The 27,789-nt window shown below is 38.0% G+C and overlaps 1 protein-coding gene across 2 annotated transcripts in view; it reads right to left on the reverse strand.

Moving 5' to 3' along the window:
* The window catches only part of FBN1 (fibrillin 1), a 234,186-nt gene that overhangs the window by 115,731 nt on the left and 90,666 nt on the right, over positions 1-27,789 (reverse strand). For both annotated transcript variants that reach the window (XR_013993368.1, XM_081048809.1), the window contains exons 6-8: positions 12,327-12,524; positions 8,956-9,081; positions 1,664-1,789 (exon numbers count right to left, since the gene is read on the reverse strand). Coding sequence is in view for 1 of the 2 variants with exons in the window: in XM_081048809.1 (XP_080904935.1) it covers positions 1,664-1,789; positions 8,956-9,081; positions 12,327-12,524 (450 nt within the window). In the remaining variant the exon portion in view is untranslated. The remainder of the gene's footprint in view (positions 1-1,663; positions 1,790-8,955; positions 9,082-12,326; positions 12,525-27,789) is intronic.

A 27,789-nucleotide genomic window follows, 5' to 3' on the forward strand; every position in this document is an offset into this window, starting at 1 on the left:
TACCTGCTAAGCATATCCATAGAGGGTCTTGTGCTAATTAGGAAATTTTGGGGGAAAAAGGGAGCTATATGAATTGCGTTTGCCATTCCTTCCCTGTGGTTCCAGTATCTATAGATAGATCCCAGAAAATAAGGCAATCTGGGTACCAGCACTGTTTCTAAGGAAAAGTCCAGATATGCTTCCCTCACTAGTTAGAATTATTCAGATGTCAACTGCAAGAGACTGCCCTCAGTTTTTATTATATGTGACTAAGTAAAAAGGAATTCAGAATTTCAAGTGCAATTTAGTTTTGGTCTGAAATTCACGGCCTGTGGTGAGGATGTGAAGCTGAGTGTCTTCGAAAATATGGGCCAGAAACAAACATCAAAGATAGCATTCATTTTTCTCCAAAACCATGTTTCACAGGCTTCCTAGCTTTGTCCTAATAACAAGGGAATACTCCTTTTGATATTCCACAAGTACTTATTGAGTGCCTACATGCAAGGCACTGTGCTGAGAACACCCAAGGATATAAGGACCCAGCCACTAGTGTTTAAGAAGAGCTTACAACTTAATTAGGGAGAAAATAAAATACAGACATGGCATTTCCCTATAAGGTGATATATGAGAAGCACATCCTCAAGCAAGGGAGAAATTGCTTTCAGGTAAGTTGATCTGGACCAACTTCAGAGATAGAAAACCTAAGAAGAAGCATGAAAGGGGCCTTGAGTTGGGAAGAAGAGTATCGTGAGTGGTCAACATGTCTGATTTAAGGCATGACTAAAAATGAATGGCCTGTTTGAGGGTTAGAAGCAGGGAGGGTTAGCAAGATTGGAAGGAGTCAGACAGTGAAGCTCCTTAACTCGTAGCCTGCACACTCTAGAACTTGAACTTTATTCTAGAATAATGGACTTTGAAGCACATCTTAGCAATTGTTAAATCCAGCAGTTGTCAAACCTATTTTTTAAACAACAGAATCCCTTATTTAATTGATATTTTACATAGAAGCTTAACACCCAACCACTTAGAAGCAGTTGCCTGGAGTGTGTATATGTGGGGGGTGGGCATAGGCGGCGGGAGCCCTTTGCACTAAACCTCCCCCCTGTTCATGGTCCCTCTCTCCAACCCTAGCAACTCTGGAGGGTTTTGCAGTGCCTGAAGTATCCATAGGACCGAAAACCACTGATGTCTAAATCCTAATGGAAAACTACCAGAGGTTTTTGAGCAAGAGAGTTAGTTAATCAAAGCCCTATTTTAGGAAGATAAATCTGACAAGATAAATTATTGAGAAGCCAGAAGCAGGGAGACCAATTAAAAGATTACAGCAAAATTTCAGACCTAAATTAACATAGGTCCCTGGAAATGGTGGGGGTCAAAAGACAGAAGAGTCAAGGATGGCTTTGAGGTTTGATACTTTTGCATATCTGCAAAGTTAACTTATAGACTGAGGATATTTGTGGGGTCTTCTCGATCATCCCTCTTTATGGGAGGCAAAAATCCCAAAATAAGACCATCGGATACCTCTGTTCTTTAAGAAGATGCTCAACTGCTTAATGAATTTCCATAAATGTACCCTTTACATCAAGTGAGAAATTATACGTCTCCCTTAACAGACTGTTTAGAAAGATGTTCATTATGGCACTGATTTACAGAAACTACCCACACGATTTATAATTAAACCTACCTATACATCTGGTACCATCTGGAGAAGTGTAAAATCCAGGGGGACATTTGCAAAAGTAACTGCTGACTGTGTTTGTACATTCGCCCCCATCACAGATGCCAGGAATAGTGCTGCATTCATCGATATCTAGAACATAAAATAAAGTTTCAGTATTCATAGAACTCAGTACAGAACTATTTGTCATTTCAAGGATTCAGATGTAACACTAGTCAAATCATGTCTGCAGAAATAATCTTTACAGAATAAAAACTACATATAAAATAGTCAGTTCAAAGAGTGGGTGCTTCTTCTCTCAACACAGGCTTACCCAAGGAATTTACCAAATTCAAGTGATTAGAGCAAAATAAAAGAAAATTCCCCTTTAAAATCCAAGACTGCGTTCTGTTGTTTCACCAAGTAACTGCACAGCATGCTAATATTCCAAATGTCATTTCTTTTAAAATTCGGTTTTCCCTGCTCTCTCCAAGGTTTGCATTGAGTTAAACTCCCTTTCTATTAACCCTATGGTCTGCATCAGTGCCTGCATTTCTTTCCAACCTGATTCTCCACAAAGCAGATACTGAAATCCTAGAAAGAAGACCACATGGTCTGAGTACTGACCAAGACTTGGCCAAATTGGTGTTCTCAGTGGCATTCAATCTCCAGGACGATGGTTTTCTGTGGGTTCAGAGAGTGAATTGTGGTGGGCACTGGGATGCCACACCCAGATTCCATCAAGGGGGACTTACTGTCCCAGAAATGAAGATGCTATCAACAGATAGCCCCCAGCTCACAGCTGCTTCTGGGACTGCCTGAGCTGCAGAGCGACACCTCACCCAAGGCTATACCTTTCCCTGGAGCCCACACCCAATGACTGATTGTGGAGCAGGGATAATAGGCCTGCTCATCCTGCCACAATGGGGACAACTCTGATAACCACTCCAATTCCCCAATTGCTTGTGGGGTTGACTGAGGCCACAGTTGGGTTCACTTTCAGGGCCTGAGTCCACTGGTGTCCTCCAAGGAAGCAGAAAAGTCCCTTAGGATAAATTTGACCATTTCCTTCAAGGGGAGCTTTTCCAGAGCCAGAATCAGACACCGATAATTGTCAGTAGATATGGCACCAGTGAGAGAAGAGAACACATTGAGAACTTCCTGCTTAAGCTAAAAGTGAACTCAGGGCACAGATTACCTGCATGACCTCATCTGCACTACCTAGGGAGAGGTGCGGTTTGAGGAGGCAGTAGCCCCACGAGTACTGCAATGGCCAGACTAATACCCTGGCCTTTGGAAAGCCTTACCATTTGAAAATAAGAAGATTGCTTTCTCCAGCTTAAGTCCTGCCCTTCACTTATAAAATAAAATGGAGTTCTAAGTGGACCCGATTCAAATATCTTTTAACTCAAGTTCACCCAGTTAGTGAGAAATGCAGCAGTGACATGGTTTACATACAGTTTAACCTTTTTCAAAGCAAAAGCCCCATTCTTCTATACCAGGTGAAAGGCTAAACCAAACAATATTTCACTGCTTACACTGGAGTCAATGCTAATATAAACAGCATGGGCATTGTGAAGTTGTGTAACGGTAAAGGAGCATATTCTATTCCCACAGATATTAATTTCACTGGGGTCAGTGAAAGTCAGGCAGAAAAACAGTCAAAGACACCCTAAGTTTCTAGAACTGGCATAACATCTCAAGAGCCATTTTAAGACAGTTTTTTAAAATTGATCCTTTTGTATTACCAGCCACACTTCTATTTAAAACCAACAAAAAGCTAAACAAGTAAATCAAAGAGCCTAGAGGATTCAACAATGTCATTTAAGGAGAGAGGCGGATATAACAATAACACATAGCTCTTAAGGAGAATGTACCTTTCTCAAAGTGTCCTTAGAAGTTAATGTCTAAGCCATATAACACCGATCAAAGATCATGTGGGAGATAGTGTCTATTAAAAGAAACATTTTCTACCTGTTAGTATAATTCATTGCTACCATTCTTATAAGGCCACTTAACATACATCAATATCCAAAGAGGTTATTTAAGTGACAGCATATATCAGAAAAAGTTATTTAAAAACTGGAATTAACTTTGGCAGGATTGAGAAAACACCTTCTTTCACATGCCAGCTAGTTTGGATTTGAACTCTTAGCTGAAAATTATAACAATAACAACAATAATGAGTTAATATGTATTGAATGCCAGGTACTCTCTGAAAGCTTTATGGGTGTCAGCTCATCTAATCTTCATTGTAGAGGTATGGTCATAGGACCTGATTTCTATAATTCTGGTACCCAGAAAACTGGCATGAGTAAAACCCGAAATAAGAGCACAGAGGTTCATTTATAAAGTGATGTTAAACCCAAGTCTCCAACTGCCACGGTCCTGGCAGGAGGAGGGGACAGGCTTTCCACTTAGGTGCATGCCCTCAAACATCAACATGTTAGGAAATATATACACCACAGTTTGCAGGGGCCTAATTTTCACACAGATCAAGTTAAAACTACCAGGCCACCTGGTTCAATTTGAAGAAACTGAAATGGCTCTGAATTTCCTTCAATGCCCTTTGCTCAGTGACATACCCTTTTTCCTTCCTGTGTCTAGCACCTTCTGCTTTCCTGAACCACCTTGCTTCTCAGTGCCATTGCTTTATAGTAATGGAAGCAAGAGTTCCGATTTCATGACGAGGCTGTGTTGGAAGTCCCTGATAAAAAAAGGCTGGAATAAAGCATTTGAAATGGAGTCACTTACTCTCTGAAACCCATTCTTATTAATTTATTGTTTCTCCAGGTTCTTACCACTTTGCTTATCTCCTTTTAATAGCATTTCAGGGATCCCCAGTAGGAGAAAATCTGAGAATGGTGGCTTTCTCAGTTTTTTTAAGCCAGTCAGTATCAAATGCCAGCCATAAAAGTAAATCACTTTTGGGGGCCTGGTGGGGAGTGAGGCTTGGCTGGGAAGAGCTACTTCTGTGCTCTAGACAATTCCCTGTGTTTCCTCAGGGCAGGAGGGAGAGGCAGAGCTGCTACCCCTCAGGAGCTTCTTGCTGTGAGCCTGAGAAGGAACACAAATGGTAGGTCCCTTCCCTCCCAAATTGCTGTCCCTGTCCTTTGTTCTTGGTCTTCCTTCTTATCGCTCTGTCTCATCTGCTCTTCCTGGGCATTCTTCCCGTCCCTCAACCACTTCCCTATCTCAGGGCTCCTCCAGCAGGAGGAAAGGAAGGAGTGTGGGGGACAGATGGGATGAAGCTTGGTCCCAGTTCTGAGACAGTCATCCCTGGGACACTCAGCAATCCAGGAGCTCCATCTAAAATCATGGTTATCTACTGTGAGTGAGGAATGGAGAAACCAGTTAACCTGATCCAGACCGTCTAGATTATTACCAGAGTAGAAGGAAAAAACCCTAAATATTATGGCAGCTGTTTAAAACCAGTATGTGACAATCACTGTGAATGCTACCAAGCCTGTGAGATGAACTTTGCTTTATTATACACATGAAATCCAGTGAAAAAATGTGACTAAAAAGTAAGCAAACTGATTCTTCAAGTCATATCAAAAAAAAAAAAAACTGAAAAAAGAAACTATCACTTATGGCAGCTTGCATGGTTTCTTATTCATGCAACACCAACAGTTTGATCACAACTGGAAAATAACAAGAAATGTGAAGATGGAGTCTGGATGGCAGAACTAGAAAGAACCCTCAGCTACCATTTTGTTCAACCTCCTCATTGAAAAGTTGAAGTAACTCAGAGGTGGTAACTGACTTGTTCAAGCACACACAGGCAATAAGGGACAGCACCAGGACGAGGGCAAGGTCTATGGCATTTACAGGGCTCTCATGCCTCTACTCTAGAGATTTTATTCAGCAACTGTATAGGGAGTCAGCAACTGTGAACAGTGAAAAGCAAGGCCCTGCAATCAGCTGCCGATGATGGAGTCCCATCTATGGCAATGGTTAAGTAGCCCCAGGAATTCTCCTTGGTGCCTGAGAAGATAAGAGGCCCTAATAGCAAGTAGTCATCAGGTAAATATGCCACAATTTTAGCAACGGGAAGTCTTAAGTTTTTGGCTCACATATTAGGGATTTCACAAACTTAAGTGCTATGTTTTTAAAAAGTCCTTTCCATCATGCAGTGCTGTTACAATTGCAAAAGGCTGGACTGGTGAAAATCTAAATTCCAAAATATTAGTGGTTAATTAGGAATCCAAGTGACTTCTTCCAGAAATAAAACTCAATCCTTTAATTATACTTTTTATTTCTTAATTTCCTCCCACAGGAACCTATGCAAATATGGACTTGGTTTCCAACAAGAAAAGATGCATGTGACCTTTCAGAATGCACATTCTATAGTCATTAGAAAAATCATCCACAAAGGTAGGTATGAACTGTTTCCCGCTTTCTCAAAACACAGCCATAAATCTCAATCTTCTTCTTAAATTTACAAAAATTTAATAAATGTTACTTAATCACTTCAGCTTGATAATTTACCCTTCAAACATACCCAGATTGTATGTGTTGATATAAAACTTGGTACTTGACTTGTTAAAAAGGAAGTTTTGGGAGAAGGAGACTTTTTTAACAAGGGAGAATTCTGAAAAAGGAAGATCTCATGAAAAGCTGCTTTCACCATCACAAAGGGAGTGAAGGCTAGTACCTTAGAAGTTTGCTAAAACAAATTTTTGATTGAATGGAGTTTATAAAAAAAAAATTCTATGGGCTTCCAGCTACCCAATTCCTTCTCCAAATCAAGAAAAAGATACATTTAAAAAGCCACTCAAAGTAATGACAAAGGTGCCAGAAAAATTTTCAAAGGGGCACAGAATCCCACCACGACATAAGCATCTTCCTAGAGCACATAGATGGTCTCCTTCATCCTTTCAGTGGTGTGGCCAGACTTTCTGGAATTCCTTCTATTGAGCATCTGGAGATTATCCTATGCCCAGAGTTATGCCATTCCCACAGTGAGGAGCTGGAGTAGGAGAAGAGCAAAGGAATTGGTGAAGACCCAGCTCACCAAGGTCCCAGAGGACTTTCCAATCATGTTCCTACAAGCCTAAGACAGGGTAGCAAAGCCCACACCAGCCTCCAGACCAGCGCACAGGTAGTCCAAACAGGATATTCTCTTCCAATATCAATTTTGCATAGAAAAATAAAAAGGAAGGGGGAAAAAACCCATCATCTGAATTTAATATAACAGTAGGTGGCAAAGAAAGGAAAAAAGATCTAGCCAAAGTATTCTGTTTTTATCTTGTTACTGACTTCAGTATGTAGCCGGAAAAAAAAAAAATGTGGAAAAGGATCAAATAATTCTCAGACTGAATTTTTGGTCCATTAGTTACACCACCATAATAGGTTTCTTAGCATTAATAAAAGGATTTTGAATCATTTTTCTTTCAGTCTGAATATTAAATCTGTGTGTCTTCTGTCTAGTTCACAACCATAGAAGGTAATCAATCCTGACTGATATCAACTGACTGTCTGAGTGAAAGGCAAGGCAACAACTCTCGTCTAAGCTGGAAAATTATCATAATTCCAGATAACACACACACACACACAATTCCAGATAACACACACACACACACACACGCACGCACACACTGGACAAGACAGATGGACATATTGCCCTAAATTTTAAAGCTGATTCTGTCTCTTGAAGTTGAACACATTAAGCTTGAGAAAGCCTAAAAATGTAAGACACAACTCATTGTTGATTTTGCATGCTATAAACCTTAATAGCTTTGTGCCACAAAAACATAAGTATGCTAATACCTGAAATGTATACCGCAATATTTTAAATATTTTTAAATATAGTTGTTAAAGGAGAGATAATGGCTTACATCTGGGAGAGAAAACAATATAATATGGTACTAATAAGTGCTAGAGCATGAATAAAAAGAAGTAAATTTTAACACTATCTGAATGACCTCAGACAGGCACTTAGCATACCCAAGATACAGTTCTTTAACTCATACTGTGAAAGGGTGGAACTAGGTAATTCTTTGCCTCTTTCAGTATCAACATTCTCTGCTTTTAATCCACAACAAAACTTCTAAAATACATTGGCCTATAGAGTCAACTTTATTGTTCTTGGAAACTTACAATGTTTTTAAGAAGCTCTACTTCTTTAGAAAGAACTTAAGTATTTTTCACAGCTACCACAACTGATTATAGCACGTTCAAGAATATATCATTACAAATTCTATGATGATTAATGACTCTAAACCATAAAGATAATTCTATCAGGGTTAGATAATAAGTTTCAGGGCAAGTAGATATTAAACTTCGTATATGTAATTTATGAACTGCACCTCAAAGTTAAAGCCATGTCTCATGTGTGTGATACACTGTGGGTATCAACAAAGAAAGATTAATGATCCAAGTCCAGTCAAATGAGAACAAACTATTTCTCATTGATAGGGTTTAGAAGTACAGATACAACAGCACCTGCCTTCAACAAAAGTGCGTGAATCTAAATTAAACCTCCTCTCACAGCAGGTAGAGTGAGTTGAGAATGAGGGAAAACATTTTCTCTGCTAAGCTTGGTCAGAGATGTAGCCTTGGGAATGCTGTTACATTATCATCAGATATTACATACATAAGGTACATGCACTCACCAAAGAAAAGAGAGGTCAGTTCTGCCTACTTATTTCCTGGATGTTTCCGTCTCATGAAAAAAGTATTTATTACACTTGGAAGCCAGGCCTCTTTTGGCAAATAACAGTAGTGGTGAATATGAACACATTCTCTGTACATACATTTTTTTTTAGGAGCTCAATCTATAAACTAAAGGCAAACAAATCAATTTACCTCAAGTTATTTTTGTTTGATTAGCATGAAAAGATTTTCATTTGATAGGCAGAAAAGAAAATCCTAAGCTTGTACTTAGAGAATAAATATGAGTTTATAGCTCTCTTTAAAAAAATCAAACACACATTTTAACTAGAAAAACATCAGAAGATATGTTATTCTGAATGCTATGTAATGATCAAACTTAAATTCATATCTCTAGAACTATGCAAAACCATGTATCTTGAACATTTAAACCCAAATATTGGTTCAAAAATATTTCATGTTTTAGTATTTAATTCGATTCAGATGGATCTCTTATTTTCAGTCTATAAAAGTGGAAAAAGCTGCAAGGTTTTTCTGGTTCAGTAACACAAAGGCATATTATTCCTGGTAAGAATATTATATTTACACATTCACAGGAATGACAAAGACAGAAGGATTTAGGAACATTTTGCAAAAAAGCTTGTCACTGATTTGGGTTTTGTCTGCCCCTTCATCCCTTAACTGCAAAGCATGGTATTTCTTACCTTCACATTTTTGTGACACTTCATTAAATTTGTGTCCAGCAGGGCATTTGCACTCAAAAGACCCAACAGTATTAATGCAATTTCCTCCTTGACAGAGCCCAGGGATGGCCTGGCATTCATCCACATCTGTCAGATTTTCAGGGGGGCGGGGGGAAGGAAGAGAAAGAGAGGAGATATTCATATAAAATCCATTGATTCATATAAATGGTCTATAAGAAGTTACAAGCATTCTTTATTTTCCCTTTTTCCATTTTTCCTCATGTAGAGGAGAATATTTGTACTAACTTTTGTGGGTTTTATTATGCAAGCTTCAAGGTACAAGGATACAATGATTTTTAAAAAGGTGACAGTAATAACTAGTTATTGAAGAAACCCTTAGAATCAAAATGCAACATATTTCTATAACAAAACTGTCTTTGAGTTGTATTGAATAATTCAGTTAAAACCGAATTTACTTAAATAAGATCTCTCAGACTACACAAAACAGCTAATGTTTTTATACAAATGAAATGCAAAATATTCACCTTACATTCTGTAGAACTGTCTTGTGCAGTAAAAATTAACCCAGGAAATTCGTCCGAGAAGTGAGAGAAGTCTCCCCAAATGAATGGAACCGTGCTGGCAGAGCAGCTGCCAGAGGGAATCTTTTAAAGTCAGGTCATGTTCTACTCAGTTTAAAACTCAAATCCACGATAAATTCTAGAAGATTCCACCTGACTCCTCTACTCTCTGACCTCATCTCCTGACCTTCCTTTCTCCCTCCTCTCCACCCACACTGGTTCCTTCCCTTTCCTCAAATACACCAAGGAATGCACCTGCCTCGGGGCTGTGTGATGGTGGCTCCTCTGCCTGGACCAGTCTTCCTTCATACAGCTGCATGCTTCCTGTTGCCCCATCCATCAGGTCTCTGCTCCAAAAGCACTTTAGAAGTGGACCATCCCTGACCAACTTAATAGCAACACCCGGCCCTCATCACTCACCACCCTTCTTAGTCTCTCTGCTTATTTTCCCCATAGGACGAATCACCAAGTGACCACATAAATATGTTTGCTTTGTTTTGATTTATAAATCGATTGTCTTCAATACAAGCATCCAGAGAACAGGTTCTTTGTCTATTTTGGTCACTGCTGTGTCCCTGCCACCCAAGGAATAAACTGTGATCCTACACAGAACCCCAAATATGAACCTTCCAGGAACAAACAAAATCATTACAGACTTATTACATTCAGTCAGAAAGATTGTGGAGGTGTATGTACATTCTCTCCATCTCTTTATGCATAACATTAAAAAGTCTGGTTTAATAAAGAATCCCCAGGGAAGCAATCTAAGTGTTCTTCCTAGGTTTGGGGTATTTTTTTAGAAATCTGGAAGCTAGTATACTCTTTAGTTTTACTCTTCATTGTGTGAAGTAAGAGAGCAATTGCCAATTGTAAGGTCTCTAAAAACCTGTGTTCATGAGAAAAAATGGCACACAGGAAAAGGAGTACTAAAGGAACAATTTATTTTGGTATAAAAGAGTCACTTTCTATTGTAAATACAATGTCTTGACCCACAAATAAATGACTGTATGTGAAATATAATTAGATTATATTTTATAGCTGATCTCAATTTTTTCTTAGACCAGAATTTTCCATTCGATTGATATGAATATGTTTATCAAAATATTATTTGAAATTAAGATTATACATATACATAAAAATAAATAATCTAGTTGATCATGATTTTTGGCCAAGAGGAAATATACACTAGGGCACTCTTCTGCAGGCCATACATTCTAAAAATGAGGACAGAATAGGTTCCTTGATGAACCCACTTGCCACTGCCCCTTACATTGGGCACAAGGATTAAAAATGCCAGCAGAGAGACAGAGCCCTAAGCTGATAGCAGAATCTCTCAGAGGAAAAAAAAATGAATTCCATTCTCAAAGTAGCAATACAACTACCATTTTGATTCCATGGGTTTTCACAAATTTTCTTATAAGAAACTTTTTTTCCCCACTTTGGATGTTGAATAACAGAGTCAGAAAGGGACAAAAAGAAAATACTGGAGAAGTTCAGATTGTATGAAATGAATACCAAAGCTAAAGAGCAGTAGCTCTTTCCTTCGCCCTTCATTCTCTTTCCTCCAATTATCTTAGCACTTCAGCCTCTGAGAGTGATTCATAGTCAGACAGCTGGGCACTCAAAATCTGGCTCTCGGGTCACTGTCAGGGAGTTCATGGGTATTAGCTGACCTCAGAATACCTAGACCAAGAATTTCTTCAAAATTCACTGGGACTTTCTAAGGATGAGAAAAATAAGAAGGCACTGAAGAAAAGGGGAATTAAACTTACTCTTTATTTTATAAACTTGTACGATCGACCCCTTTGTAAATCTAAGCTTTTAAAGTGACTTCTTGCTGCTCCTGACATTCAGAAGGATACATTCAAAGGCACACAAAGCAGTTGTATGTTTTATCTTAAAAGCCAGGGGCCAGCACCAACACTGTTTATCAGAAGCGGAATTTATTGAAGTATAATTTAATGCAGACCCACAGAACTGTGCGATTCAGCTCAAGTTCTGTTTTATTGCATATTATCCTTAGAATTATGCAAACCAAACTAGTGTCTATCTGCCTCAGAAAAGCATACGCTGAATTCTCTGAAAATATTGCCATTTGCTAAAAAAGCACTGAAGATGTCTAAAGGAAACAGATACAGCCTGGGAGTTTTCAATCCCATCAGTTTAGTGCAGAGCTGACTCTGTTCACTTCCTCCTGTTTCCTGCCAGACATCCAGACAATAAAAGAATTTGTACAGCTGGAAGAACAGGAGTAAAAGCCAAAAACAGAGTAAGGGCTTCTACGAGAGGCAGGAGAAGAAGCAAGCAGGCAACATCTGGGGATATTTAAAACTGTGAAACAAATCCTAATTTATTTCTGACTTGTAAAAAAGAAAGCATAATGTAGCATGTAAAATGGAGAGAGGAATAATTTTCTTCAGGTCAACTAAGTACAACTCACGAGACAGAGGAACTCCAGTGATTTCAAATGAAGGGAAAAAAATCAACAAAAACAAACTACCTTCACAAATTTTGCTTTGTGTTTAAATACTATAGCATTGCTATAATGTGCAGCATTGCTATAAACAGAATCATAGCACCCTGTGGAAACACCTCTGAGGCCGGAAGGAGAAACTGCTGGTAAGGAAAAATCCAGAGAGACCAGCTGCTCTCCCGTGAGCCACGCTTCTATGCCTAAATTGTATATGATGCCATCAGCGAAATCGTGAATATCTCTGACGCTGCTTTACGATTTTCTCCAACTTCGTTGGAGAATGGCTTTCCACTGCAAATAAGATAAATCCATTAGTAACTTCATCAATTTGGGTTTACCTTGACAAGCTCCTGTGCGAATATTTGGAATGAAGCCACGGCGACATGGGTGGGGCTGGGCAGGGCACATCTCACAGGGGTGGCCCCAGGCTCGGCCGACTGTGGCACAGCAGAGTGTTTTGGTGCAGACAATCCCGCTGAGCTGTCCCTGGCACATCTGATTGCTGACCACAGTAAAACATGGGCCTGTCCTGTAATCTGAAAATAAAGAAGGAGAATTCCATGAAAGTCCAGAAAAGCAAGAACCACCACGCAGAGGAACAGCTGTGCCCCATCTTGCTTAACTCCAAATTTGGAATGGTCTTCAGGAAGAGAACCACACATCACTGATTCCAGATGAGAGGGAAGACCACTTGGAGAGACCACTCTACCTCTGAACCCCATTTTCCTCTCCTACAAAATGAGGGTTAAAAACTGATTCCTACTCACTTTGAAGACACTATTGTAAGGATATGATGAGCTAAGAGAAGATACAACTGTGATGTGCTACACAAATAGAACATAATAATATTATTACATATTCATTCACTTTAGAAAATATATCAGCGCCTACTAAGCATCAGCCACCATGATTGAGGTAAACGCTTCAGTGTTCAAGAGACCAAATCCCTGCCCTCGCAGAACTTACACTCTGTTATTATTCAGTTTGGAGAAAGAAAAGAATTTCAAAACTTTCAATGAGGCAAGTCATTGTGTCTTCTTCCTGGGAGTTCCTTGAATAAAATAAATGGTTACCTGTTTCTAAATTGGGTCCAACTTATTTGAAATACAAAAACCAAGCAAGCAAAGAAACAAACAAATAAAATAATTTAGCTATGTAAAGACATTAGGTATTTAATATGAAGAGTAAGGACACTGGTGTGAAATTATTGTAATCCATGGGCAAAAGCACCTTCCTAAAACAAACAGGGATAAGCTAAGGCCGCAGGAGAATTTCTGAGGTGTCTCATTGGATACAAGATTTGCCTCTTTTTTTTGTTTGTTTTGTTTTTGACTAGAGGGAAAAAGTCAATCTGGATTCAGCAGCCATCAAACAAGAAAGATTAAGATATATGAGCACAGAACACCAAAAGCAGGCTGTCCTCAGCCTTCTATGAGAAAAACTGAGGCCATAATACCCTATTTTGTTTTACAGTGGCTTCAACAGATATGGAGGCTGAGCTGTGGCAAGACTCGGGCTCGTATCTACTACCCAACATGTCATGCTTCCTTGTGTCATTTTTGGAAGTGCACAGATACAGATAGTGTTTCCTGTGAGTCTGGGGATGGGCTAAATGGCCACAGTAAGTTCCTTTCATCACTGAATTCTATAGTTTATGAAAATCACTAGATGTGCCAATGAAACAATTGGGTTATGTTTTCACTTTTATTTTCTTCTTCCTTCCTCTAAGTATCTCACAGGACATAGACATGCAATTTTCTAAGAACAACTCTTCATTACAGTACCAGCAAGACTAACCTTAGATCTTTGTTCCCCTCAAGTCTCTACGTGCGCTGGCCCTGCCTACCTTTCACCTCTATTGCCTGACATGTACTCAGTTTACTGTGTGTCTTTTTACTTTGTTCATGTATTTTTTACCTTCCCAATTATTTTTTACTTTTACGTAGTCAAATTCTAGTTATATTCCAATATTCTTCATAATATTCCAGATTTATTCAAAACCTGCTATCTTCTTCCATAGGTATTGAATTCAAACAAGAAGACAAAAATTAAATGCTTGAGTTGTTGAATTAAACCTCTGCCTTCATTTCATTCTGTCAGTAAAGAAAAAGTCACTCAGCACCATGGCAGCTTGCAACAAAATTGCTCTTAAATACAACTCTATGGACAAAGTGCAATGCTAAAGTAATCTTTCCTTCTAATTCTTCCAAATATTACCTATAGGTATTTAATAACTACATCTATGTTTCTTTCCTCTTTTAATATTTTACCATGTGTTTTTCTGATTTGAAAATAAATAAATATTTCAGACAACTAGGAAAAAGTTGTAACATATAAATAAGAAAATTAAAATCACATGTAATTGCATGGAAAGAAACACTTGATAACATGTTGGTTATATTATCTTAATTTTACGTGCATGTGTGCTTTATTTTTATCACAAAATTTGAATTGTACAAATAGAAAATTTTGAATCCTGATGTTTTTTCACTTAACATTGTCAGAAACATTTTCCCATGTAATTAAATGCTATTCCAAAATACGGTTTTGACGGCTGCATAATTTCCATCAAGTTATAGCATAATTTATTCAATAATTTTCTTACCGTGTGTTATTTAAATTGCTTCCAATTCTTCATTATTATACACAGCATTTAGTGTACATTACTGCTGAATTCCTTTAGCATGAAAAATGTTTAGTCTCGTGTAACAGCCATCAAGATTTTTATGACTATACATTTCTTACATTTGAGACTAGAAAGATCACAACAACATATTTTATTTAAAAAATAAATAAAACATTTGATGTTAGGTAACAAGGAAGAAAATTTAGGTTGTTTTTCTTAATTTATTGAGACAAGTGCAAATGATTTAATCAAACAGACTCATGTTGGTGTGCCATTTTCAATCTTTTAAAAACATAATAGAACACGAATTTTAACTTAAAATCCTCTCTTCAACACTGCTTGGATTTGTTTTTCCTCTTCATTTTGCCAAGATACCCTATGGAATTATCTTACATACAATGTTACATACAAACATACAGGTCTACAAAGATTCAGGGTAGGTGCAAATACCGTGTTTTGTGAGTGATACCAGCAAAACCAGGGCACAATACAAAATACTAGGAAAATATGACTCAGTCCTGTCTGTCACTGGTTCATGCCTTCAGACATAAATTCCTCATTGGAAGGTCTTCATGAAAAGAAAACTAACCCTTAAAACTATTCCAGGGTCAACAACTTCTTGCCCTCATTTCAATATGAAACACATGGAAATGAAATGGCACTTGTTAATTCTGACAATATTCATTAGGCATCTCTAGAGCCCACAGGGACCCATCCTTATTAAATATACTGGATATTTGGCAAATAGTTTGAGTATATATAACAAAATTTATGGACCTAACACATTTTCACTCTAGATCTTTATCACTATGGACAATGAACCAGCTCATTTGACAGTGCAGATTAGTAAGTGGACATAAATGTATTTGTAGAGGCATATTTTCAATAAAAAATATTGCTGATTGCAGAGGGAGAGGCATAATCTGGATGAAACAGAACTGAATCTAAAATCTCTTGGAAGGTTTTAAAAATGGTTTTAAAAGGTTTTAAAAGGTTTTAAAAAAGGTTTAAAAATGCTGTTTTAACGTGGTTTTCAAATGTCATTCCGATTTGGCAGCATGTGCTTTTAATCCGTACTTCCTTTAGATTGCCAAAGTTTTGCTGCTTTTAGTATAATACTCCAACCACAGAAAAAAATCGTCCCACACTCCCAATTCCTTACTAATAATCTAACTATTTACAATTATTCCCATAGCACTTACATGACACTAGACTTCATTTACATATTCTTTTGTTCCAGATAGTCCAGCATTAGACAAGGAATGTGCCTAATTCAGTGCTTGGGTAATGTCTAACTCATTCCCTCAACGTAAATCATTACTCCTGATGCAATTAAAATATAGTATTAAAAATACTTTCTGTTTGCAAATTGCTCTACAATCACTTCCTTATAAAACTCCCATGAACTAGGGCAACAGTCCAAGTCTTTCCAAAATTAAAATTCAATTTTACTTGTTTTTAACTGGCTTACTGTAGGATGGCTATTTCATGGGAAATTCTGCATCTACATGTTCCCATTCTAAGGGGTTAGGCTTGGGGACTGTCCCCCCATCCCCACAGACTTGGCCTCCAGGTTTGGGAATCTAACCAACGTGTGTCTGTAGCCTTCAATCCTCAGCTCCTTCCCAGCTCTGCAGCTCAGAACGCTGTGACATACAGCATTATTTCACTTTGACTTGTAATGAGACCTCACCCTGAAGCAAACGAATCATTCACAAAGAATATTCTGTGGTACAGTGAATTTTTGTCACTCCTGCTCAGTCACTAAACCACACACTGCAGGGAAGGGACAAGGATATAAATTTGGGCACTGGGCTCCAATTATTTCAAATCCTTTTCATAAAAATTACAAAGTAAAGGATGAGATATCAATTTATGCATGACTGAGAGGGTCATAGTATGCTTCTTCCTTCCGGGTAGGTTGGCTGTGGACATACTGGTTGGCCTTAGTTCCCAATATGTAGAATTTTAATACAACCTTCAGAGGAACGAGTTCAGAGAACTTTTAGTATGAAGGAAATTAAAGCAAAGAAGTTCCACGATCATAATCAGTCTCATAACTGCTGTTATTTCTTCTTACTCCAATCATTCTTAACCTTAGGACATAACCAAACCACCTGGGGAGGTTTTGTAAAATACTGATGCCTGGGCCTCACGCTTGTGCTCTCACAGGTCTCCCCCACGGAATCTGATTCAGTAGCTGTGGCATGAGGTTGGAGTAGCCATATTTTGCCTAAACTCCCAAAATGATTTTTGCCTTCCTGGGCTCTAAGGTGTATATGTCTTTATCTATTATTCCCTTTTTAAAATGTTATTGAGAAGTACTTATGTTCCATTATTAATTGGAGGTATTTGCAAGATAGCTGACTGCTTATATGAAAGTCTAATCTTAGAAATGTGAGACAGCCCATAAATTGGGATCACTGCCACTCAACATAACTCAATATCTCTCAACCAGGACCATCATTCCAATCACGGCAAAATAGTGTTCATTTCCATAGTGTTGACTGATTATGAAGCACTTCATTATGTTTTTTATTAATTATACTAACCACAAGCTTATTAAACCAAACAATAAAACAAAACTGAAGAAGGCCAATCACCTACTACTCCACTGTCCCAATAGTCAACTGAATACACATTTCCAAAATCTCCCTTCCCACTGTTAGAAAGCACATTTGTATACATGACTGCACTCCACTACCATAATCTCCTACTTCCAGCTTTCCTGTCCAGTGCTGGAGCCGGTACCTGAATGAAATTCCATTAGGAGTCTCCAACCAGTATCCAACACAGTGATCAAACTTAACATCAATAACACCAGAAGTTAATTCTTAATTTCTTATCCCTATCACAGACTAGTTTGAAATCCTTCCACAGATCCTGATTTTGTGAAACATGAGGTATTAAACATTATCAAACCTTAATCAAATCAAGCTTCCAGACCTAACTTCCAGCGAGAGGGCATACAGGGAAAGAAGGACAAGATAAATGACTCTATAAGGAAACAATCAGAAAACCCAGAATTTGTGATTTTTCAAAAGCAACTGTCCTGGATTGTTCCAAAAGTAAATGACCCCTGAGCTGAAAACAAAAATAGGTACAGGGATTATTTTAGATTAAAAAGACATAATAACCAAACCTTAATTGGATACTGTTTCAAAAAGAGTCAACTGAGAAATTTTACATAGGCTGATACTGTGTCATGATGTATGCAACTTAATTTTCAAATGATTCTGCAAAACAGACAACAATTATATATCTATATATATATATATAGATATATATACACCCACATATACACACAAATACATACATAATATATAATTATATATACATATATAATACTATATGTAATATACAACATTATCTATTGTATAATATATAATACTATATAATACTGTATACATATATTATATACAAATATATGTTATGTATTTATATAAATATACATACATACGGGGGTGCCAAAAAAAATGTATACAAGTGGTCATTTTGGTCAATGTTGCTCAAGCAGTAGTTCACCGTAATCAGAAGTGTCTGGACGCTGATGGTAACCACTCTGAGCACCTCTTGTAATTGCAGAAGTCAAACGTGACTTGTATTCATCTTTTGTTGTCGGTATATATTGAGTATTACAATTTTAATAGTTTTTTTCCTTTCTTTTTGGCACTCTGTATACACATATATACACATAGAGAGTATTATATGTATGAAAGTGGAAAATGTTAACAAATATTTAATGTAGGTGGAAGATATATGGGTATAATTTATATTATTATTTCAACTTTAATATAGGTTTGAATATGGTCAGAATAAAAGTTCTGGGGAAGTGGGAATTCTGTTCTAGGCTGTTTTTACTTGGCAATATTGCTTCTCCCATTTCATTCAAGTTATGCATTACTGTTTTAATAACAATACATTTTGAATATACTACCTAATCCATATACTTCTATAAAATACTATATGTAAGATTACCTACTAAACATGGTCTACACAATGCTGTTTAAAGAATATGACCTTTTGGCAAAATTTACTAAACTACAGTATGCACAAATATTTATCTGAGATACAGCTTAATTATAACTAATTAAATGCTTTTTAAAAAGCATTTTGGAAATAAAGCACAGGAATAAGTACAACACTATTTCTATGGTAATGTTTCCCATGACTTTAACTTTTTAAATTTGTATGTTAAAAATATTAATTATCATTATAAATGTTAATATAAACATTATGCCACACTGCAGAAATAATATGATTTGCTGTACACCTTTTAATCTAAAATGCATATTAAGCAATTCACCAAAATCTAGGCCACAGTTCTGTGGGACCCAATTATGTGTGGCAGCAATTCAACTACAGAAAATTGCTACCACATTTTATTCTGCTCCATGATGAAGAAGACAGTAAGCAATCTTGTTCAGGGAAGAGAAGATCACATTTCCGAATGATCATTTATTTACCTGACGTTATTTGTTCCCTCAACTGTACATCCTACAAGTCATTACTGATTTTCATTTTCCCCCAAAGTTGTATCTACAAAAAAAATGGGTGGAAGGTGAATCGAAGTCAAATTCTGGTGTTGGTGATATATTTACCGTCAAGATAATAAAATCATAGAGAGTGTCTTCATGTTTAATGGTTTGCAAATTCCACTCTAAAAAACCAGCTGGCTCTGATTTTTCACTTTTAAAATGGCTTGTATGAGTGCCATGTTAAACCAAACTGCAGTTTCACCACAGTGCATCAGCCATTGAACAGCAAGACAAAAACAATAGTATTATATAACAATTTGATTTATTTGTTCTTTCACATTTTCTTCAAAGCCACCAAGTATAAAAAACATTCTCCACAATCCAAAAGCAAGATTAACGACCTAAGAGTAACGGGCCCTATGATCAATGATATTAGATCAACTCATATATCTTAAAAGTGCCTTGTAATGTTGTTTAATTTCCAAATATAACTTCTACCAAAAGTGAATTAAATTTCTGAAGGATCCTAAAAGGATGCTCTATCACTAAAATGTGAAAATTAGGGCTCAGTTAGTTAGAGTGCGAGCTCTCAATAACAGCGTTGCCGGTTCAATTCCCGCATGGGGTGGTGGGCTGCGCCCCTTGCAACCAAAGGTTGAAAATGGCGACTGGACTTGGAGCTGAGCTGCACCCTCCACAACTAGATTGAAGGACAACGACTTGGAGCTGATGGGCCCTGGAGAAACACACTATTCCCCAATATTCCCCAATAAAAAGGAAAAAAAATTGAAAATTATTATTATAAATGAGATTTTCATATATAGAGGGTAAAGCCCTATGTTAGTAAAGGAGTAATAAAAATAAAATAATTTGAAATATTCCATTGCACATTCCACTAATATGAGGTCCCTAAAATAGTCAAATTTCTAGAGACAAGAAATAGAATGGTGGTTGCCAGGAGCTTGGGTGAGGGTGAAATAGGAGCTACTGTTTAATGGGTACAGAGTTTCACTTTGGAAAGATAAAAAAGTTCTGGAGACGGATGGTGGTGATAGCTGAACACAGTATAAATATACTTCCTGTCACTAAAACATACACCTAAAAATGGCCAAAATTGTAAATTTATATGTTATGTGTATTTTACCACAATAAAAAAGTATCCAACTTTACAAAATTAGACATTCTGACTTTAATGACCAGGTTCAATGAGTAAAGTTTACAACCGCAAAATGTAATCAAGGGTTTCTTTATTCATTCCACAAATATTTATTGAGCTACTAGGCTGTATCAGTGAGCAGCACGGAATTAAGTTCCTACTCACGTGGAGTTTACAGCCTAGTGGGGGAGGTAGTCATTACATTGGTGAATACATTTAAAGTAATTTTAGATTTGAGGATGTGATTTAGTCTGCAAATGAAATAAGCATGCTTTTACGATAGAGAGTAACCGGGGATATCTATTTTGGTAAGAATTATCAGAGAATACTTCTTGGAGGAGGTGACATTTAGACTGACGACTAAAAGGATGAGAGGAAGCCAGCTTTGCCAAGTGAGAGTAAGTGCTTTCCAGGTTTAAGAGACAGGAAGAACAATGGCTCTGAGCTGGGAGACATCCTGGCATCTCTACCAAAGAGAGAAGGCCACTGTGACTAGAGGTTGGAGGGCAAGGGCTAAGGGGCACATCATGAGGTTAGAATGTGAAGTAGGGAGTGGTTTACGTAGCACATTCCAGGCCACAGTCTGGAGTTTGGATTTGGCTCTAAGTTCAAATGAAGCCACTTAAAACACGAAGTGCTATTTTTAAAGAGTGTTGCATAGAGGGTTCAAGAATGGAAATGGTAAGGCTTGCCAAGAGGTGAAATATGGTAGTGACCAGATAAAGGTGGTGGTGCAATAATAGAGAGAAGCTCGCAGGTGGGGGATGTCCTTGGGGGGTAGAACCAACAGCACTTACAGATGAATTGGAGGTCAAGGTGGGGGAAACAAGAGACAAGAAGACCCTGGCTGTCTGGCTTCAGTATCTGGACATATGATCAGCCATGTACTGAACTAGAGAATCTGTGGGAAGATGATGTTCTAACTACTAATAATCAGTATGAAAGTCCTTCACACTTTCACAGTCAAGTTACCTAGCATAGGACAAGTGACATGAATTGATGCACTGGTCCTGCATAAAACATTGTCTGTAAATCTAGATGCTATCAAAATAAAACAAAACCTATCTACGGATAATGAAATTATATGTTGGTCTGTATCTTTAGCTTTTTCACTGAATCTCTTGTCCTTCCCTTCTCTTTGTGAGCACGCATTTAGTCGTATCACACTCAGATATTTATATATAAACTTTATGGTTGAAATTCTTACTTCAAACATGTTTGGCCAATTCTCACAGAAACCTGAGTGCTAAGAACACATGGCTCAGACCAACAATATGTGACGGAATCCTGGCGTGGTAAGTGGGATTTCCTCCAGAGGAACTTCACTACTGCTTCTATGAAATGACAGGGCAAAGGAATCCAAGACCATTAGCATTCTAGCTGCCAACTCTAAGTTCGTTCTACAGGAAATAGATACATACCATATTCCAGTGATATTATCAAGTCTCGGAGATCTGGTAAAAAACTTAGAGCAAGGACAAAAGTTCGGCCATCTAATAACAACTGAGAAATACCTCATATAAATATGGACTTTCTGTAATATCAAGGCAGATAAATGAAAGTGAGATAGTTTAGATACATTGGTTGGGTATTATTTCTAGATTTGGCTTTTTACCATATATTCATTTGCTTATGGGTATGTGATACATAAGTCACTCATCCCACCCCCTCACACACACACACACACACACACACACACACTCACACTCACACATGTGCAGGTAAATACATACACTCACATATACACACATGCAGGTAAGCACACACACACAGACACACCACTGAACTATGCTGATATACCATCAAGCAGTTCTCAAGGTGACCCTCTTATTCTCAGAATTTTTCTTTGGAAGAAAATGTCTTGATGAATGAAAAATTCCTGAGACTGTTTCCAGCTTGGGGTCTGGCGCTGAATTCAATTGAAGAAAGACAAGTTAGAAGAAAGTACAAGCATTCCTCAGAACACGTGAGTGAACCGTGCAGAAAACAAGCACAGAAGTTGAGGGGATGGGAGAGGCAATGGTACCAAAACCAATCACATAGGTTTAGTCAATCAACAAAAGAAGATTCCTGACAGAAATCTATGCAAGGTTGGATATCAAAATATGGCAGAAGACTGATTTTCTGAGACTAAAAGCATTGGAACCTCAATGCTTTTGCTGTTATTGTATGGTTATCCATCTTTAAGGTTTATCACATGTCCTGAGAACGTGTCACTAACTGGACAATCATGGTGGCCTCTCAGCTACTTCACTGGTGACATATAAGTTTTGATGTTCTGGGACATTTATATATTTTGTAGGTGACAGCTGTTGTACAGCATAGGATAGCAATTACACAAATATGTATACTACTTTTTGAAAGTAATAATTATGCCCCAGACATCCCAGGTTAATGATATGAAGAGCTAAATATTAATACTATAGTATACAGGCGAATAGGCCAATCTAGACTTTGCCTAGTACAGCCAGTAGGAGCATGGCATATGGTTCAGAAATTTCCATTCTATAGAACTGGAAAAAAATTGAGGGTTGCTCCTGAGGCTATGAGGTCTACAACTATTAAATCGTGTACTGTCTAAACATTAAAGGGCACTGTGTTACTTTGTTCTCTCTTACCACTTACTAAAGATTTACATCAACTTGGCCAGACATTGGGGTTTCATCTGAGGCAGTTAGTTAGATACGTGCGGAAAGTGCATATGGTTAGAAAATAATAAGAGACAGCGTTAAAAGTGGTTTAACATGCCCCAGGAGGCAAGCCGAACACCACAATTTTCTCCAACTGTGGAAGAAAAAACAACTTGAGCCAGATTCTGGCTCTCTGGATGTATGAACAGGTCTATATTGTATTCCCTTGGATATTTATGAAGCATGTTAACAATAATTAAAATTGAATTTCCAAGCCTTTCAGGGTAAAAGTTAGAAATATAATATCAACGACCTTGGAGAGTGTTATAATTCAATCTACATCATATTCACCATCCTGGGATTTAACTACTGGTATTCACAAGTCACAACTCCGGCAGAGAGCAAGTGTTCTTAGGCTCTATGCTTGTGCAAATACCTTCTACTTAAATGTATGTTCCATTCTCTGTAGTAGTTCTATGGCTAAAGGGCAGTGCTGCTGGGCTATGGGCGCTCAGATTTCTCTAGTCTGGGATTCTTAACTTGAAGATCACCATAGACACTCAGGTGCCCTGAAATTGTATATAAATCACGGGTACCAGTATGATAGTTCTGGACACAGTAAGGGACCTAGATTTTGAGTGCCCGATTCAAGTGGGGCAATCACATGTTCTCTTCCAGACATCTGCAATTGGGATTGAAAAACACTGATCTTCGTCTTTACAGGTGGCTGCAACCTCAGATTATGTCACCTCAAGAACTAGGGGCCAGTTGTACTGGAAAAAGCACAGAGCAGATCATCTGCATGGAGTAGGGACAAGATCTGAGGGAGGAGCAAGGGCAGAGACCATGTGGCTCCAGGGAGAGGCTGAGAGAGCATTTGGCTCTCTCAGCCCCACTGTGCCACTGCCCTTGAATTCTGGGACATCCCAGGCTACTTATAACAAATCTCCCTTTCTGAATAAGGTAGTTATATTCCTTGCAACCAACTGGATTTGACCCAGTATAGTGTGTGCATTTGTACTTTTTGAGAGAAAGAGAGGCCACAGCTTTCATCAGATTCTTAAAAGTACCCACTACTCAGAAAAGATAATAAGCTTCTGCAGTATTTAATAAAAAGTCATTAATAAGAGTGTGGCACTACGTAGATAACTTGTCCAGATTTATCAGAAAGAGTTTTATAAAATATGTAACTTCTCATTCTCAAAGAAAAGTGAAAATATAAAACCCCTCCCCATTAGTAACACAAGCCCAAAGGAAAAACCACTTCAACAAGCTATCCTCTTACCTCAGCTGTAACTCAAGAGGTGGCCAGATGAACTTGCAGGAAAATAATCACACACATGTAAATCGGTAGCTAACTCTAACACACAAAGTTCTAGCTGATTTTCCCTAAATGGCAGCAGACATACTGCTATATGCCTCACCTCTTTAAGCAGAACACATATAAGGGTAGAACTGAACGGCAGTAGACCGAAAAAGTCAGGAGGCCTGCTTTCCAGTTTCAGCTCGGCAACTCATTTGCTGTGCATCTTGAGGCAGACGCTCCACCTGTCTGAGAAACTAAGTCGACGAGCCATGAACCACTCAGCTGTCCTGATGGGCTTTCAGCTTGTGTGAGCCAGTTCAGCAGCAGCCAGGTTTAGAGAGAAAAGGTCGTTTTCATTGTCCAAGAAGGGCAGTGTGTGTGAAAAAAGATGTGTGTAATAGGAGCTTGTTTTCCCCCCACTTGCTCCTCCCACACTTCTTATTTTGGTGATGGGCATTACCACAGCCCAGATCAAGTCTAAAAACCTAGGTGGAACTATCACAGAAGCCCTCACACCCTACACTCCACTACTGCCACAAACCCCGTAAAATTTACCATCCCAACAGCTTCTTAATCTGTCCCTCCTCTGTAACCCAACTGTCGCTACTTTACTATAAAACCCCATTTCCTCTAAGCCCACAGGAGTAAACTTGAGTTGGAACCTAAGGCACTTTGGGAAATGGTCCCTACCCAGCTCCATCTCCTTTTATTCCTGTGTGCAGTCCCTCTGTAGTGACACTGAGTGAACTGCAGTTCCTCAACTCAGATCTGTTTCCAATCCATATGTTTTTGCAAATGCTGTTCCCTCTGTTTGGAATGCCCTTCCTTCCCCTATTTTTCCAGCAAATTCCTCATCTGGAAGTCTTCCCTGACCATTTTCCTTTTTCTACCTCTGTGGCACTAATTCAGCTCCATAGTAATCACTGATTTCTATGATTGTTTTTCATCAGACTGTGAGCCTTAAGGATAAATATTTTATCTCATTAATCTTTGTGTACTCAGGGCCTAGAATAGTTTGTGGGCCTATAATAAGCACTCAAGTATTTATGAATGAATGAATGATGAAAAATTACCTAGCTTCAAGTTAGTCTAAATCCATTATTTTTTGCACTATTCATTCCCTTTGCCCACGCCATACGAGTAATTAACTACTTGTGATTCCCTGAATCTATTACATTTGATTTGAGTCGTAAAACTCTGATCAATGTTGCAATGAGTTATTACCCTTTGATTCAGTTTCCTCTAACTCCTGGGGTTGCATGAGTAGTAAATGAAACCATGTATACGAAATACCTACTGTTTTCCCTTTCTTCCCACACAGACCATAGCTACAGATAACTGATGTATTCTGCAATTCTTAAAAACAGATGATGCCATTGACCCACAGTCTAGAGGACATATACTTTTTAATCTGTTCTGAAGGGATGATGGATTTTTTCTAAGTCATCTCTACTCTGTTGCTTGCCCTCTCTTGTGAACAATAGTTGGGATTTGCAAAATAGAGCAAAGGTAAAGTCCAACATGCAGATCAAGTCTAAGCCTGGATTCATTAAGTCCCTTGCTCAGCAGAGCAAGTGGAAAGATTGATCCACCCAATCCACAATCCTTTTCTCATTCGTTACCTTCCGGTTACGAGTGGACACATACCCAGGTCTGGTCAATAAGGTGTAAGTGGAGCCCGGCAGGGTAAAGAGTCAAGGAAAGCTTTTCATTCCATGATAAAATGAGGCACACTCATCTGGATTATCCCCTTGTCCTTTATCCCTTCCCCCTTCTAGAAAAATGTGATGCCTGGAAGTCCATTAGCCAACTTGCAATCATGAGGACAAAAGTCCATGCACTAAGGATGATAAAGGAGAGAGAAAGAAGAGCTTTGATCCTTAATGACATGTTGATATCTCCAAATTCATTTGTGACATAAGGAAAATCTGTCCCTACTTGTCTAAGCCACTGTGGTTGGGTTTTCTATTACTTTATCTAACTTCATTCCTAAGTGAGACACCAAGTACATGGATTTTAATCATTTGATAAAGTAATCATTTGACAACATATATGAATGAATGATCCAAGAGCAAGCTATTGCATTTCCTAGAAGTTTTATGTAGCATGTATTTTAAACATTGAGATAAAAAAGATTGAGCCAATTGGGTCAAGTGCATAAATAAATTTTACCCAAATTCAAAAGAGAATTCCAGATAGTATTCCTTCATGAATTCATATTCTATGATTTAACTTAATTTTCCTCCCTGACAACTGGATAAAGTGTCTGACATTGCGACATGACTAGGCTTTGCTATCCTCCCCTAATACTCTGCTTTCTAATGTACACACATTTTTAAATCAGTCAACATGAAAATGGTCATACATATCATCGCCATCACAAGAGGTACTGCCAGCTCTCATTTGTAAAACGCATTCCATTTTTAAAAATAAGCTCACTAATACCTCATGGTTTGAAGACAATGTTTCTGTATTCTATTTTCTAAACAGTAGAGATATTTTTAATGTGATGTGCCCCATATACCACTCTTAACTGAAAACAAACACCCCCTCCCCTCCCCTAGATTCCCAAAGGTTATATGTATTTGATTTGTAACCATAACAATCATAAAAATATAAACAAATACAGTTGACATCTGGAACTAATGAAATTCTGGAGTTATTCCCAAACAGTGGCAATTTCAAACTATATGTCAATAAGAATGTACGGAGAAGAAAGCAAATAACTATGTAAATGCCAAGGAGGTTTATGGGTAGGTAGAGAATGGAAAGGCACTGAAAGGTAATTACTGCATTCAAATCAACAGGGGGAATTATTCAATCTTTAAATAGGGTAACAGTACTAATACTCTATGCAAACACAGATGGTCTATACAACCAATAAAAACAAAGTTTTAGCTTTATAATCTATTGTTTTGTCTTAGAGAAAGGGAAGGGAAAAGGTGGTAAATCAACTTTTATCACACTTTTCTTTCCACTACCTTCCCCTCACTCTTGTGAGCATGAAAGGAAGTGTGTGCATGTGCGTGTGTGTGTGCGTGTGTGTGTGCGTGTGTGTGTGTGTGTGTGTGTTTAATCCCAGATGCTGTTGTTAATTTGAAAAGATTCATAGATTCATCCAGACCTTGGAAAGTCTTCTGATGACAAGTCTGATTTGAGAGAAATGCTTAGTCCATTAATACAGGAAATTCCATAATTATGAGCTGGTTGTACTTCAAAAGTTTATGTATAAGATGAGTATTGGAATCTCTTATTTTAGAATTGGAAAGAAACTTATAGGAGAAAAGAAGGAAACCTATTTGTGGAGCATTGTACTGGCTGCTTTTACATGCTGTCTCATTGTACTGGCTACTTTTACATGCCTAATTATCACAACAATTCTCTGAGGGAGATTTTCTCCCTCCATTTTACAGAACAGGAAACTGAGGTTCAGAACAAAGTTAAGAAATTTTCCCAAGGCTATACAAAGACTAAGTGGCAGAATGAAAATTCTAACTTTGGTGTTTCTGATTCTAAAATCTGTGCTTTTCCCACTATACTACTTTGCTTTTCTCAAAGAGATCATACAATTTATACAAGAGTAAATTAAAACACCAAGAGGCGAA

Source organism: Rhinolophus hipposideros, assembly GCF_964194185.1.
Source record: "Rhinolophus hipposideros genome assembly, chromosome: 5".
NCBI classification, from domain to species: domain Eukaryota; kingdom Metazoa; phylum Chordata; class Mammalia; order Chiroptera; family Rhinolophidae; genus Rhinolophus; species Rhinolophus hipposideros.